This window comes from Cynocephalus volans, chromosome 11 (assembly GCF_027409185.1).
Source record: "Cynocephalus volans isolate mCynVol1 chromosome 11, mCynVol1.pri, whole genome shotgun sequence".
Classification (NCBI taxonomy): Eukaryota; Metazoa; Chordata; class Mammalia; order Dermoptera; family Cynocephalidae; genus Cynocephalus; species Cynocephalus volans.
Window position 1 is genome coordinate 95,762,792 of NC_084470.1, and position 16,008 is coordinate 95,778,799.

Consider the following 16,008-nt stretch of genomic DNA (forward strand, 5'->3'; position numbering starts at 1 on the left):
GAACACACAGGGCACTTGGCCCTCCCTGTGTGATGTTTAGCACCAAATCAGATCCCCAGCCCATGTGCCCAGAAATAGGAAAGGGGATGTTGAGGCAGGGCTGGGGGCTGGAAAAGCCAGCTGAGGCCTGACTCCAGAACATCTCTCCCAACAAGGTAAGGACATGTGGCCTTGGAGGCCAAGGACTGAGGCGTTATAACATGACCTGATGTCTGGGCAGAATCGGGACCAGTGATTTCTGAGTTGCAACTCTAGGAAACTGACCCCGGGCTTGTTTTCTTTGCAAAGGACCTATGCTGACCTTGGGCCCATAACGAAGCTTCAGCCTCTCCCTGATGAGCAGTCCTTTGACCAGCAGCTTCCAGTTCCCCAGAGCCCGCTTCTCCCTTTTCTGCAGACAAAAATGAAGTGGGAGAAAATGTTCAACACTGACATTTTCAGGAAAAACATCAAGATGAAATCTGTAAACATATATATGGAGAGATATATATACAGTTTTAGGTTAAAAAATAGTCTACCATAACAAATCCCATTTTCAAAAAAGTTGGTCTGATTTATAGTTATATACTTGCCTTTTTTTTTTTTTTTTAAATTACTGACTCTGGAATGTTTAGCAGATAAGGTTGTGCAGAAGCTGGATGATAGGCAAATCAAGACAGAGGCAGGTGTTAGCAGCAGGGGCTGCAGTCCTTGGAGCCCGATCTAGGCCCACAATGGACAGTGACAGTGGATTTGATCATGCAAGCAGGAGTCTACTTATCCAGTGCTCGCTCCCCTGGGTGCCTTCCATGAAGTCAGAGAGCTAGAAAGAGCTGTGGAGCATGTACTCTCTCCCCTCCCCTTCTTCTCTCCATGGTGCGAGACAGTGCCAGAGAGGGAAGAGCTGCCCAGTGGTGTGAGTCCCACCCCCACCCCCTCTTGTCCTCAGGCCCTGCCCATGGGCTCACCTCCTTCTCCTTCTTTTCAATGAGTGCCTGCTCATTTTCCCAGGCAGCCAGGAGCACATCTTTGAATTCCTCGCAAATGATGTACCCCTCAGATCTGTGGGGACACAACACAGATGAACTTCTTTGAGCCTGCCACCTGCTCTGGCCTCCACTCCTCCTTTTGTAGAGGACAATGGGCCACTTCTGAGCACTTGGAGCCCTGAAGGACGTCCTGGGTCAGCCAGTGGCAGACAGTACCCACACAGAAGACAAGCCTATGGAAAGCAGCACTGCCTCTTCCTCCCCAGTCCCCTGCCCATGGCAACACAGAGCTCTCCAACCAGGCAGTGGCTCAGGAAGGATGCTGACCCTGCTCTGGTCACCAGCATCATTTTAGCATGCTGCTTTTATTGCTTTTGTCACCCCTGGATGGACAACAAAATTGATAAAATGTTCAGGCTAACTGCAAACCCAGTGGAAAATCCTGAAAATGAGAGCCCTGGGCCTCAGCCCCCAGCAGCCCACCCCAGCTTCCCATCCCCATCTCCACAGCATCCCTGGCCCTCGTTTCAGTCTCCATCACAGCCCCCTCACGGACACAGGATGGGAGTAGCCTCCATGGAAATCAAAGCCGGTGATGGCCGGGACACAGTCGATGTCTAGCTTGCGGGCCACACGGTGTAGATTGGGCAGGTTCAGCTGAACACAGCCAACAGGCATCATGCAAGGCCGGAAGAGGTACACATTCCCAAATTCATTCCGGGGCACCTATGGAGGGTGGGCATGCCAGCATTTGGCAGCTGCAGAACAAAGCACCCTGGCCCTGACCCCTCTGATGCTGCCTTTACCTTCCCATCCACAGCCACAGGAGGCTGATACTGCTCTGTCTGCCAGTGGCCAAACAGGCCCAGGTCATGAAAGTCCTGCAGCTGGGGCTCAGCAAGTCGGGCTTTCCGGGCGCGGTTAGAAAAGCCTTTCACCATCTACACCAGAGAAAACAGCCACGGGTTCCACAAAGGCTTCCAGATGCTGAGCGCTTACTTCACAGCAGGTGCTGCGCTCAGTGCCATACACCTGTTGCCTCCTTCTACCCTCATGACACAACGAGGAGCTGTGTGCTTCCTGTCCCCTTATGACTGCTATACCAGCTCCTGTCTACAGTGCTCACTCTGCCCGGCACTGGGCTCAGTGCTTCATGTATTATTAACTTCATCTTTTCAACAGACCCACGAGGCAGGTCCTACTGTCACCTCCATTTTACAGATGAGCAGCTCTGAGGAGGGGTTAATGACTTACCTTACGTCAAACAAATCGTAAAGGCCAGAGCCCAGGCTTTTAACCACTGTCCTATGTTCTTTACTTAAATCATAGAGAAATTAGGACTCAAAGATGAAGTCACTTACTTAAGATCCCATGGCTGATCCAGGAAAATAAAAAGATCCCACGGCTGGGAAGTGACAAGAGCCAGGATTTAAACAGAGATAACTGTCTATTTCTCTATAGAGCCTGTGTCTCAACTGCTATATGACCTAAGGATGCACCTCATGCACTCTGGAAAGCACTGACAGTTCAGGACTCCTGAGTACGCTCCCCAACAGATGTCTAGTGGCCAAGGCCAAGATTTTCCCTGGGAAGTCAGGGGGTGGAAGGAGTGGAGGACTGGCAAGGAGGAGACGTTTGTATAACTCTTATGAGGAGTAGCACAGGCATGGAGTTAAGGATCAGCTTGTAGTCCTGGGCACGGGAGCTTCTTTTAGCTCAGGGGTAAGCTTTTGCTATAAAGGGTCACATTCAGTCGCTGGCGCTTATTCTTTATTCTTCTTTTACAACCTTCTAAAAATGTGAAAACCATTCTGAGACCAAAGGCGCTACCAAAACAGGCCCCAGGCTGGGTGTGACCTGTGAGCTGCAGTCTGCTGACCCCTGTTCTCATGTTCAGTTCTGCCACAGTCTCCAGGCACATCCTCTGTCACCAATGCAGTGACAGACCCTTTCTGAGGGAGCCATTCATTCAGCACTGTTCAGTAATTATCCACGGAGCATCTGTTACAGACCATGCCATGACACCAGTCATGAGGATGGAGAGAGAAGGGACAGTCTTTGCTCTTAAGGAAAGCAGGCTCCTGTGGGTAAAGACAGCTATAACTCAGTGTGAATAGTACAGATTGGGACGGGAGCTCAGAGGTGGGCCCATCACCAGCCCTGACGATAGAGGAGGATAAGAAAGGCTGCTCAGAACAGGTCATGTTTGAGCTGAGACTTACAGGGTGCACAGAGGGGTTGATCAGGTGAACAGGACTGGGGAGAAGGGCAGAGGGCCCAGAAGTGTGAGAACACCTGAATCTGGGGACTCTGGAAGTAGTCTTGGTATGGAGAGGAGGCAGGGGCCAGAGCATCACTCCTGTGTAATGTGGAAGACCCAGGACTCTATACTGAAGGCAGTGGGTGTTGGGACAGAGCAAGAGCGGGGTCCCACACGGCTCTGTGTTTCAGGAGGATCCCCATGACTGCAGTGCAGGGAATGGACTCAGGCTGGGAAGGAGGCTGTGGCTGTTCTCCAAGCAAATGATGTCAAGCCAGGAGCTGGATCAGAACAAGGGATGGATTTGAGAGATACAGGATTATTCTAGAACTGCTAATATGTCAGTCACACGTGGCTACTGAACACTTGAAATGGGGCTGGCCTGAACTGAGTTCCTGAAAGTCAAACACACACAAAAAGACTTAAGAATAAACAAATTTAAAATAGTTCTCATTAACATTTTAAAATAATTTTTACATGTTGAAATATTATTTTGGATATATTTGAATACATTTAAGTATGTTGAAATTCCACCTGTTTTTGTTTTTTAATGTGGCTGCTAAAAATTTTCAATGTGTGGCTCACATTATGTTTCCACTGGACAGTGCTGCTCTAGAATAGACTGGTTATCTGCCAAGGAGCATAAAAGAAAGGTGAGGAGGTCGGTGGAACCTCATAGTCCTTCAGGCTCAAGCAGCACCATGTGCTCAAATCTGCTGCTGGCAGAGACCTGCTTCCAATACCCCACCCTGCCCAGCTCCCCAGAGGGTCCTGCTGGGATCTGACGAAGAGAAGTAAACGAGTCTCTGTGGCCGGCCACTGTCTCTGCTGGCTTAGCTGTACTTTGTGTCCTGTGAAAAAGCTTTGTGGTGCTCTATCGGGTCATGTTTCTCATGGGCGACTGACCTAACAGTGCCACAGCACAATGTGAGAGAAAGAACACTGAGCGGAGGCAGGGCCTGGGACTCCTGCCCAGGCACTGCCACTTTACTAACTTAAAGGCCTTGGGCAAGTCATCTCCCTTCCTGAGCTCCGGTTTTCTCACCTGTAGAATGGGTATCAACGCCAATTCCTACAGTTACTGAGACTCGACAGAGATCATACACACGCAAAATGCTCGGTGAACTGTTAAACAGAGGCAATTTCATTGGAGAAAGTGTCTTTTACAAAGCAGGGCTTTGGCCTCTTAGAACAATACAACAGAAGTCTGAGTCCTACTTGTTGGCCTAAATTTCTCAGGTGTTTGGAGATCCATTTCTTACAAATTCCTCATTAACAATATAATTTAAAGGCTTATCTCCTCCTCAAATCCTGCTCAAGCCAGAGAAGCGAGACATTTCTGGATTCTTATCCTGGGCATACATTTGGCGGCTCCTGTCTCCACTCCTCTGCCCATGGCTCTCCCACCTAGCTTCAGCCTGCGCCCCCGCATCCCCACAGGGCACCTCTGTCCGGCTTTGGTTACCTTGTAGGGCACTTCTCCAAGCCTCACCACTCTTGCTTTTTTCAGCCACGTATCCCTGGAGTGCAGGGTATGCACACAATCCCTACAGGAGCCAACACAGGGAAACAAAGGACAAAGTCAGTCCACGCCCTGCACATGGGACGCAGGACCATGGTGCCTCATATTACCCTGAGAAAAAGGGAGAGTGCAGCCTGGCCCATTCTCTCCTTGGGCTCTGCCTCATGCCCCAGGGACCCAGAGGAGCTTCTAAGGCAAACAGCCTCTAACTCGGACTGCCTTTCTTTCAGGGGGATGTGTCCACTTAGAAATCTTATCCCACATGGAGTTATTCTGTCATAGGCTTCAAGTCTTGCCTCTGCTGCTCCTCCCCTTCCTAGGATTTCCTCTCCTCTGCTGTCCAGAGCCCAGTGTTCGTTCCCCCTTGCAGCCTATAGGGGATGAGGTAAAAGCCACAGCGTGCAGATGTGTTTACTCACCACGGAGCAAGCGCTTGCTGAGGGTCTGATCTGCTGCTAAACACCATGTGGGGAGGGAGAAGTGTCCAGAAAAGGGAACCCAAAAGAAGACTACATGGAAACTAAATATAATAAGCTAATAAACTATCACAGAACTAAGATGCACGCATATCGAAGCATCAAATGACTCATGGCAGCCTGTGACTATGGGAAGAGATCCTCAGTTTCCTCCCTGATTTAAGAGCTATATCACAGTCTTGCAACCCTACTTTCCACCGAGGCTCAGCCCCTTTCCTTGCCACAGCTTCTTACGTTCATCTCTTCTCCAGTTTGCACCCTTCCTAACTCTGTGAGGAAGGGGCACCAGCGAGCAAGGACACCAAGTTTCTTTCTAGTGCAGGTGGCAGGCACTGCTCTGCCAGGCAGTCCAAGACTGAATTTCAGCGCAGCACAATTTCAGCACAGCACAATGGGCATGGAGCAAATCTTGCCTGTGTCACTTGCTAGCTGGTAATCTGGACAAGTCCCTTTCCCTTCCTGGGCCTCAGTATCCTCATCTATCAATTAGGGATGATGAGCTCTGGCCCTTCTACCTCACATGGTTGCTGGGAGGACCAGACACTTTCCAAGTGCTGAAGTGGCGCTCTTCTGCCAATGTATTATGAAATGGGAAAGTACGACGGTGTAGCTGCGATGGAAACAGCGTGGTAGTTCCACGAACAGTTAAACATGGAATTACCGTCTGATCTAGCAATCCCACTTCAGGGTATGCACCCAAAAGAACTTAACGCAGCGTGTCAAAGAGATATGTGTGCCTACGTTCATAGCAGCAGTATTCGTAACAGCCAAAAGGTGGAAGCAACACAAGTATCCATCTACAGATGAATAAACATAACGTGGTCTATACCATTTGTAATTCAGCCTTAAAAAGGAAGAAAGTTCTGGCTCTTGCTACAACATGGATAAAACTTGAGGATGTTATGCTAAGTGAAATAAGCCAGTCACAAAAGGACTATATATACTGTATGACTCCACTTATATGGGGTACCTAGAGTAGTCAAATTCATAGAGACAAAGTAGAATGCTGGCTGCCAGGGGCTGGGGGAAAGGAATGGGGAGCTGGTGTTCCATGGGGGCATAGTTTCAGTTTGGGATGATGAAAAAGTTCTGAGACGGATGGCGGTGATGGTTGCACAACAATGTGAATGTGCTTAGTGCCACTGCACTGCACACTTAAACATGGTCACAGTGGCAAACTGTTATGTACGTTTAAAAACAATAGAAAGTAAATAAGTAAATGTGCACTTCTGATGCTTCCTTCTATCACAGACGTGGCTCCTCCTCTGGACGACACCAGCACGCTCTTCCCCAGATCCTCCTTTCTCCTGACTATTAATGTGCTCACTCAAGGAAGCCTGTCAGGGAGGCCCAGCCCCTGGCCCCCTTTGACTGTTGGATACTAATGTCCCAGAATAGCTAAAGCCCCCACCCCTGACCAGGTCCTGGTCCCCCCTGACATGTGACAGAAAGCTCCAACACTGGGTAAAGTCCTGAATGGAAGATCTGACTCCCTGATGGGTTAAGAGGACTCACACCACTTACTCTAAGGTGGGTTTCCTTGTTTCCTTTTTTCTTTCTTTTCCATATCTTCTTGTTTTCCCATGTATTAGGAACATCCCCTATTTTTTGGTTTCACATTCCAATGTTTTTAGAAATCACTTTTATTTACTTTCCATTGCCATTTCTCAAAACTTCTGCTTCTATTTTTATTGTTTCCTCATCTCAAAATAACACTATTAACATTTTTTCAGTTTTAATTATGCATATATTTCACATTCTTTTTTTTTACTCATTCTACTTTTTTCTTCAGTAGTTTCTTTTTCTGTGATATAAAATATAACATAAAATATACCACTTTAAACATTCTTAAGTGCAGTTTCAGTGGCAGGAAGTACATCTACACTGCTGTGTGGCCGTCCCCACTGTCCGTCTCCAGAGCTTTCTCATCTTCCCAAACTGAACTCTGTGCCTGTTAAATACTCACTCACCCTAACTTTCATGATCACATCCTTTATTCCTTTCTTTTATGTGTTTTTTTAACATATTTTGAAAGGTGTGTTTTTTATTGCCCTATCTTAAATTTTATTTTTCTTACTTTTTATTTTCTCCCATAACTTTTCCCTCCCGCTTCTCCTTGTTGTTTACTTTTCAGGCTTTCATGTCTCTGCACCTCACACACACAACAGCCTGTGCATACACTGTAGCCCATCTTCTGAGAATGCTGTTACCAAGAAGACGGGCTTACACTACCAGCTCCTTGCCCAGGAAGAAGGTTGTGAATTTCAGACTATCAGGAAGCCCCTGAAGCCAACCAGGCTGCCTCACGCACCTGGAGTAGACAGCTTCTCCTCGACAATACCCAAGGATCGCAGCTGTCTCAGGATAGATAGCCTCGTATTTCAGGAGATGCCGCTTCAGAGCATACAGAGGGTGGTTCTTATATAAGCCAACAGCAGTGGGCAAAGGCTGGTCCAGGTGCTTTGCATGAAACTGCAAAGGCCAGACAGAGAATGTTGAGCATGTTATTTGGAGAGGAAGTGAGGTATGAGGTAGACAATCCTTAGACTAACTTGCTCTGACAACAGATGATGGAGCCGAGGCTTCATGAACACTAATGACTTTGTAACACTGCACCTGTAGCTCTATTAAGTAGGTTTTAGTTCAATCAAAAGGTATGAAGAATCATGTAATTCTGTGGCTTGTGGCAACTTCAGAAAATCACCTAACCAATTTCCAACCCTCAGACACTTTAATCAGCCCTAGCAGATCAGTGCTTGTTCCATTAAAGATCTTCAAGGAAGAAAAACATACAGCTTTCTTCAGTAAGAAGGCCTTATCTCCAAGTGACATCACTATTCTACAGTGTGGGCTTACCTGACTGCTCTCACAAGAAACTGAAATGAGCTGTTCACACTCTGCAGCTTTTCTCTTAGTCCAATATAATTAGCAGGTGTTCTCTGTGCGCTTCTCTAAGGATTCTGACTTCTCAGCAGACAATTCCACTGCTGTAATTCATATCCTACTCACCAACCTCTCCCAAGCTTTCCCTTAGTATCTCTTCAGAAACTCCAGTAGATGAGGAAGGACTGATACTGTGGAGCAGCCGAGAGTAGGAGAGGATTTTCTGCATTCAGCTTCCACTGATTCTTTAATTAGGTTAGTTACAATACCTTAATCGCAGGAATAATTATGCAGGAAATACCTGCATAATTCCCACTTAACCTATCATTACTCAATAAAATGAATCAAGAACACCCCAGAGCAAACTCTCAATATGGGATGAACTGCACTGCTATGGCAAATGATAAATGACCCCACACTTTGCCTATCCTGAGTAACTGGAAATAAATCTTTGCCAAACCTGGGCATGCTCCTGTGTAGAAATACTGACCTACTCCCGACATCACACCCACCAGACACTAGGAGCTCAGTACTCTTCCTGGTGTCAGTGTTGGTTCTAGGACCAAATGACACAGCTGTGTTATGTTTTAGAAGTCCCTGCTTCCTGATGTGCCTTCTCAATAGACTGAAGGTATTTCCTCATTCCACATCCCTTTCTTCCCAGGAGACAAGTGTTCTACATGTGTGAGGTGTGTTTGTGTACATGTGCACACAACAGGAAGGGGGGTAAAAGTATATCGATGAGTTATTCCTTCCTTCACATAGTTCCAGTTATATGACTTGCAACTGGACAATAACTAAAAGTACACAGGCCTCAAAGCCCCATAGACCTGGGTCCAAACACCAAGTCAGTTAATCTCTTGGCTCTGCAACTTTTTACAAATAAAATTAAGGCAATAATACCCCCACTTTATAGTGCTGTGGTAATTAAATGAGGTAACACACTAACAACATCTAACACAGCGCAGGACATATATAAGGTGCTCAAAAATGGCAATAATGTTAATAACCTGACTGGGTCTTCAAGCTCCTGGCAGCCAAGGCCTTACCTCCAAGTCTTCTTTCTTCTCCCTCTCCATAAATGGGCTCTGGTATGGTCTCAAGGTTTCGGCCCACCACTCAGCATCAACCCGGCACTTGCGGGTTGCTGTCATCCAGGCTGGGTCGTACCTCTGTGTGACATCTCGGACCCAGCCATCACTGTCAATGCCCACTACATAGGTCATGGGCTTGGTGGCATACCTGTAACAGGTCAGAGGCTGGCCCACCACGCCGTGCACACAGTCCACACACACCCACTTCTCCTCGGGCTCACAGAACACCTCCAGCCACTGGTCAACACCTGCCGCCGCTTTCCCTCTTCCTGCCTCCTCAACATCACTGGAAATGTTCTTGCCTCTCTTACTGCTTGAAGAGCTTGAGGATGCTGCTGCAATGCATGGGTGTTTACGGTGATTTCCACGTTGGGTCTTAGAGTCACTCTTGGACCTAGCCTTGGTCCTCTGAGGAGCTGGGGCCATCCTCTGCCTTGAAAGACCAGGTTCAGAACCCTCATCAGAGGAATCATGGGCTTCCCCACTGGAGAGCTCAAAGTTAGAGCCACTGCTGGCCTCATCACTGCCACTCTCCTCTTTATAAGACACCCTGGAGGCCACCCGCCGCTCCCGGCCACGCGGCAGTTTCCGAGTTTCCTCCTCCTGCTCTCCCCACCTGCCCTTTTCTTCCTCACTGGAGGAGGGATCTCTCCGTTTCTTTCTGCCTGAAGCTGCCTTGCTCTTCTTTCCTTTAACACTTGGATTGTCAGTGCCCTTAGAAAAGGTTTCTTCTTGTCTGGGTCCTTTGCTAGTCTTTGGTTTGGTGTGTTTTTCTGGAACCCGGGTGGAAGTTTCTGAAGAGCATCCAGAACCCCCTGTGAATTTCTCCTTGGAAGGTTTCTTTCCCTTAAACAGAGTAAGAAAAAAAAATTTTTTTTTTTTTTTTTTTTTTTTGCTAGTGATCTAATAGGGATCCTGTAATCTAATAGGATTAAGTCACTGGCTAGAAAACCAGTATGCCAAGACATCCCCAGCTCATCAGTGATTTACTAGTTTTCCTGTAGGGTTGTATGAAAGTATTAACTAAAATCAGTAGCACCTGAGATAATGCTGCAATATAATTCTTTTCACCCTAATTATAGAGCAGAGCAAAGAGCATGGGATTTGAAAACAGACGAACCTGAGTTTGAATTCCAGTTCTATCTATTTGTTATGTGACTCAGGTAAATTATTCAACCTCCGAGTCTGTTTCCTTAGTAATAATATCGACCTTGCACATATGCATTTTGTAAACCAAATGCTTAAATTTACATTTACAGTAATATAATGACTTAATACATTTGCAGTTTTAATAATACAGAGATTATTAAAATAAACTTCTAGACCATCAGGCTTCAGACAATGCAAACACCCCAATGAATACAGCATTTAGCCTCCTTCCTGGAGCATCTCAAAATTCAGTCCTTCACCCATTAACACCCCACATTGCTAATGAGCAAAGGGACAATTCTACCCATTTTACAGAACAGGAACTAAAGCATCACGGAGCCAAGAGCTCTCTCTGTGTGCACACAAAGCTCAGGTTGCTAGTTACCCACTCTGTGCAAGGCAGGCTCACAAGAACCCATGCTCCATGAATGCCAGCTCTTGAAAACATAAGGGTGACCAACTTTTTAAGTTTGATAACGTCTCACTCCTTCCTGTTCAACTGCTGCTTTTCTCTGGAAGCCCTAAGAAGCTCACCTTTGCTGCTGATGACCTCAGTGGAATTGGCTGTAGAGACAAGACCAGTCGGGTCAGGAGCTGCAAAGCCCGGAGAATCAGTAAAAATATCTATGATGAAAAGGAATAAAATATTTATCCTAAGAAAATAATTAAGGATTTAATTAGTTCAGTGTTGTTGCTGTGGTGCGTGTTTATAAGCAAAAGTTGGAAACAACCAAACTGTCTAATAACAGGAGACTCAAACCCTCAACATTATTAGAAATGATGCTGCAAAGATTATCTTTATAGAAAATGGAAAAATGTTCGATATATTAAAGGAGAGAAGTTTTTCTTAAAAAAAAATGTGATTACACTTTTGTAAGAAAAATTACATATAAATATAGACATAAATGTATATTTGAAAAAGGACCTATATACTGAGTTATGGGTATTAATAGGATTTTTCTTTTTTATCTGTTTAGCTATCTTCTGATTGTTCTGTATTCAACATGTGTTATATTTGTGATTAAAATAAAATAATAAAAGAGTACCACTTTGGGAAGAAAATATAAAAAATATTACCAGATCACCTAAGTCTGTTCCCTATTCTCCATTTCCTCCACACTGAATCTTTCAACTGAAGGCTGTAGCTCTAAAAACTTTAGTAACTTATGAGGATGGGAGCCTCCTCGGGGAAATTAACCTCCAAAAGCAACAGGGATAACGTCCTTGAGTAAGGTCTTCTTACACAGATCTCCAGGTCCCAACCTTTCTCATTAATAGCTGTAATACCCTTGTGAGAAAGTCAGAGGTAAAATCAGAAATAGGAAGTCAGGTTTTCTTTCTTTTCTTTTTTTTTAAAGATGACCGGTAGGGGGATCCTAACCCTTGGCTTGGTGTTGTCAGCACCACGCTCACCCAGTGAGCTAACCGGCCATCCCTATATGGGATCTGAACCCGTGGCCTTGGTGTTATCAGCACCGCACTCTCCCGAGTGAGCCACGGACAGACCCCAGGAAGTCAGGTTTTCTGTGAGAAGCCATTTTATGATGAGAAAAATAATTATTTTTGCCTTGTTTCTTCTGGAATTAAAAACTTCAAAAAGTGTCAAGGTCATGAAAGACAAGGAAAGACCAAGAAACCGTCACAGATTGGAGGAAACTAAGGAGACGTGACAACTAACTTCAATATAGTATCCTGGATTGAATCCTGGCACAGAAAAAGGATATTAGTGTAAAAACTTGGAAAATCCAAATAATGTTTGTAGTTTAGTTGATAGTGTTGTACCAATTTAATTTCTTAGTTTGTTGGCACATAGCATGGCACAGGAGCACAGGTCTAGAAGTCTGGATGACTGCATATTCACCACTAGCTGAGTGACTTCTCTAATCTTTATCTATAATAACCCTGCTTGATCTTTCTCACAGGACTTTAAATATAATTAAATAAGATAACGTATGTGATAGTACTCTGGAAACAGTCTATTGCTACCCCAACATACATGGTCACCACCTTTAACAAGTAATCTTCCCCTTACCAGCCAGCTGCCAAAAAGAAAACAAAACAAAAAACAAGAAATCTATCAATGTATGTTGCTAAGGGAAAGAAAAAATCAGGTTACTTATCTATATGATCTCTACACCAACAAATTAGATAACCTAGATGAAATAAACAAATTCCTAGAAACATACAAATTACCAAATCTGGCTCAAGAAGAAAGAGAAAATTCTGAACAAATCTGTAACAATAGATTGAATCAGAAATCAAAAACCTCCCCGCTAAGAAAAGTCCAGGACCAGATGACTTCACTACAGAATTCTGCCAAACATTTAAAGAAGAATGAACACCAGTCTATCTCAAACTCTTCTAAACAACAGAAAAAGAGGAAACACTTTCTAACTCATTCTATGAAGCCAGCATTACCCTGATATCAAAGCCAGATAAAGACATCACAAGAACAGAAAACCACAGACCAATATCCTTCATGAATACAAATGCAAAAATTCTCAACAAAATATTAGCAAACCAAATTCAAAGCACATTAAAAGGGTTGCCCAACATGATCAAGTAGGACTTATCCCAGGAATGCAAGGGTGGTTCAACATAAGAAAATCAAACAATGTATTGACCCATGTTCATAAAAGGTAGGAAAGAAAAACCACAGGATCACGTCAATCAACACAGAAAAAGTATTGACAAAATCCAACAGGCTTTTGTGACAAAAACACTCAAAACTAGGAATAAAGGGAACTTACTCAACACATTAAAGAGCATTTATGAAAACCCACAGCTACCATGATACTTAATGGTAAAAGACTGAAAGCCTTTCCACCTAAGATCAGGAACAAGACAAGATGACCGCTTTCACCACTGCTAATCAACACTGTACCTGAAGTCCTTAGCCAGAGCAATTACGCAAGAAAAAGAAATGAAAGGTATACAAACTGGAAAGGAAGAACCAAAATTATCTCTATTCATTGATGACATGATCCTATATTCAGAAAATCCCAAAGAATATACAAGAAAGCTACTAGATCTAATAAACGAATTTGACAATGTTGCAGGGTACAAAACCAACACAAAATATCAGTTGTTTCTATATACCTGCAATGAACAATGTAAACAGGAAATTAAGAAATCAATACCAGAAATTGCCACAAGAGTTTCCAGTCAAGATGGCAGAATAGACGGTCCCCAGCATCACTCTATCCCACAAATCAACCAATTTACAACTACTGAAAAGCAACGACAGCCAAGATGGGGCCACTAGAGCTCAGGGGAAGAGGAGGAGAGACCTATGGAATTCATGAAGGTGGGAGAAGCCACGATGAGAGAAAGAAAAAACCGCTCTGACCATTTGTGCCGCGGCTGCTTTAAGGCTGGAGCTGCTGAGTGCACAGAGCAGCAGCTGGCAAAAAGCCACAGCTGTGCCTTTCGGATGAAGTTGCTTAGAGGTGGCAGGGGAGAAAAGGGCCTTGGTGGCCCCCAGGCCAGCAGTACCACCAACAGGGTTCCTGTGGACCCACATAGGACCAAGGAGCCACAACAACTGAAAAAAAGGAGCCACTCAGAGGATAGTGAGTCATCACAAGGGACCGGAACACAGCCCGTCCCATGGGAAGTGTTTGCGGCATGGGTGGTGGGGGAGACGGGCCCACTGGGGGAATACTGGGACACAGCAAGCACAGCTGATCTACCCCCCAATCAGTGCAGAACCACCCAGAGGAGACTGGTCAGGAATATAGAATTGGAAGGGCTGCAGTTTGATGAAGACTCAGGCCCAGACCAGTGTTTCTATACAACCCAGGTGCATCAAAATTCACCAGATCCAGAAGTGCCTATAAGGTCAAATGTTAAAACTTGAGCTGCACAAAAAGCCTTCCCCAGGGAATCAGCATTAAAGCAGCAATTTAGCCCAACCACAGAACTCAAGTACTGGTCCCCACGGGAAATTCCCCCATTTTAGAAGTAAGCAAAGGACAACAAATTAGTTCCGATGCAGAGTTTAAGTGGTGGGAACAGCAAATAATCCAACACAGAACTGAAAGAAAAAACAAAGTACCCACAACCGGAGAAGAAGTTTTATAACTAGTAAAGGTCTCATTTCACCAAAGAACACTTATAACACCTAGAAGGACTGGAAGTCCCCTGGGCTACCAAGCCAGGAAGCGGGGAGAGCCAGGGGACTCAGCCATGCCCCCCAACACCCACAGTCAGTCCTCAGGATGGGGGCCTCGGCCACACCTCCCTGACAAGTGCAACCAGCCCAGTGACAACCACAGTGCCGCCACAGGAGGTGCCCCAGGCTCTCCTGAGCCAGGGCGGCTGGGGGCTGAGGGCCTTGTCCACACCCCCCAGCACAAGCAACCAGCCCAGCGACAACCACCGAGCTGCTGCTGGAGGTGCCGCAGGTTCTCCTGAGCTGGGGTGGCAGGGGGCTGATGGTCTCGACCACACCCCTTGCCATGCTCAATCAGATTCAGATCAGTGACAACCAACAAGCCTCGGCAAGAAGGGCCCCAGCTTTCTGAGCTGGGCTGGTGGGGGGCAAAGGCTATTGCCACAGTCCCTTGACATCTGCACCCAGCTTGGCAACAACCAAGCCACCACTGGAAGCCCACCAGTCTCCCCTGTGAGAATGTGGGGGGTGCCACAGGCCTCAATCCCACTCCTCCTCCTTTCTCCTTCTTCCATCCCATTTCCTTCCCCTTTCCCCTCTCCCTCTCCCTCCCAATTCCTCTACAACATCATAGAATGTAAAAAAATTAATAAAATTGAAAAAAAAAAGCAGTATCTTTATAATAGTATCAAAAAGACTAAAATACCTAGGAAAAAACTTAACTAAGGAGGTGAAAAATGTATACAATAAAAACTACAAAACACAGCTGAAAGAGTAAAACACAAATAAAAGACATCTGTGTTTACTGATTAAAAGACTTAATATTGTCCAGATGGCAATACTACCCAAAGTGATCTATAGATTCAATGCAATCCCTATCAAAATTCCAACTTTTTTTGTAGAAATGGAAAAGCAAACCATCAAGTTCATAAGGAATTACAAGGGGCCCCAAATAGCCAAAGCAATATTGCAAATGAAGGTCAAAGTTGCACTCACACTTCCTGATTTCAAAATGTACTACAAAGCCACAGTAATCAAAACAGTACGGTACTAGAATAAGGATAGACATGTAGACCAATGGAAAAGAACTAAGAAGCCAGAAATTAACCCATACGTTTATGACCAGTTGATTTTTGACAAGGGGGCCAAGACTATTCAATCTCCATTAAAAAAAATAGCCTCTTCAACAAATAGTGAAATACAACAAATACAATGAATACAAATAGTTGAAAGAATAGTCTGTTCAACAAATAGTGCTGGAACAACTGGATATCCACAGGGAAAAGAATGAAACTGAACACCTGCCTCACATCATAACAAACATTAACTCACAATGAATGAAAGAAAGACCTAAACCTAAGAGCAAAAACCATAAAACTTTTAGAAGAAAACATGTGAGTCCGTCTTCATGACCTTGGATTTGGCAATGGATTCTTAGATATGACACCAAGAGCACGAAAAACAAAAGAAAAATAGGTAACTTGGACTTTGCTAAAATTAAAAACTTTTGTGCATCAAAGGACTTTATCAAGAAAGTTAACA

General features: G+C 45.0%; 1 protein-coding gene across 3 annotated transcripts in view; it reads right to left on the minus strand.

Annotated features, from left to right (window-relative positions):
* The window catches only part of XPC (XPC complex subunit, DNA damage recognition and repair factor), a 32,713-nt gene that overhangs the window by 1,744 nt on the left and 14,961 nt on the right, over positions 1-16,008 (minus strand). For all 3 annotated transcript variants that reach the window (XM_063114514.1, XM_063114515.1, XM_063114516.1), the window contains 8 exons: positions 10,887-10,976; positions 9,159-10,049; positions 7,538-7,698; positions 4,694-4,775; positions 1,775-1,909; positions 1,525-1,694; positions 948-1,041; positions 302-391 (listed from right to left, as the gene is read on the minus strand). In XM_063114514.1, the coding sequence (XP_062970584.1) occupies positions 302-391; positions 948-1,041; positions 1,525-1,694; positions 1,775-1,909; positions 4,694-4,775; positions 7,538-7,698; positions 9,159-10,049; positions 10,887-10,976 (1,713 nt within the window). The remainder of the gene's footprint in view (positions 1-301; positions 392-947; positions 1,042-1,524; positions 1,695-1,774; positions 1,910-4,693; positions 4,776-7,537; positions 7,699-9,158; positions 10,050-10,886; positions 10,977-16,008) is intronic.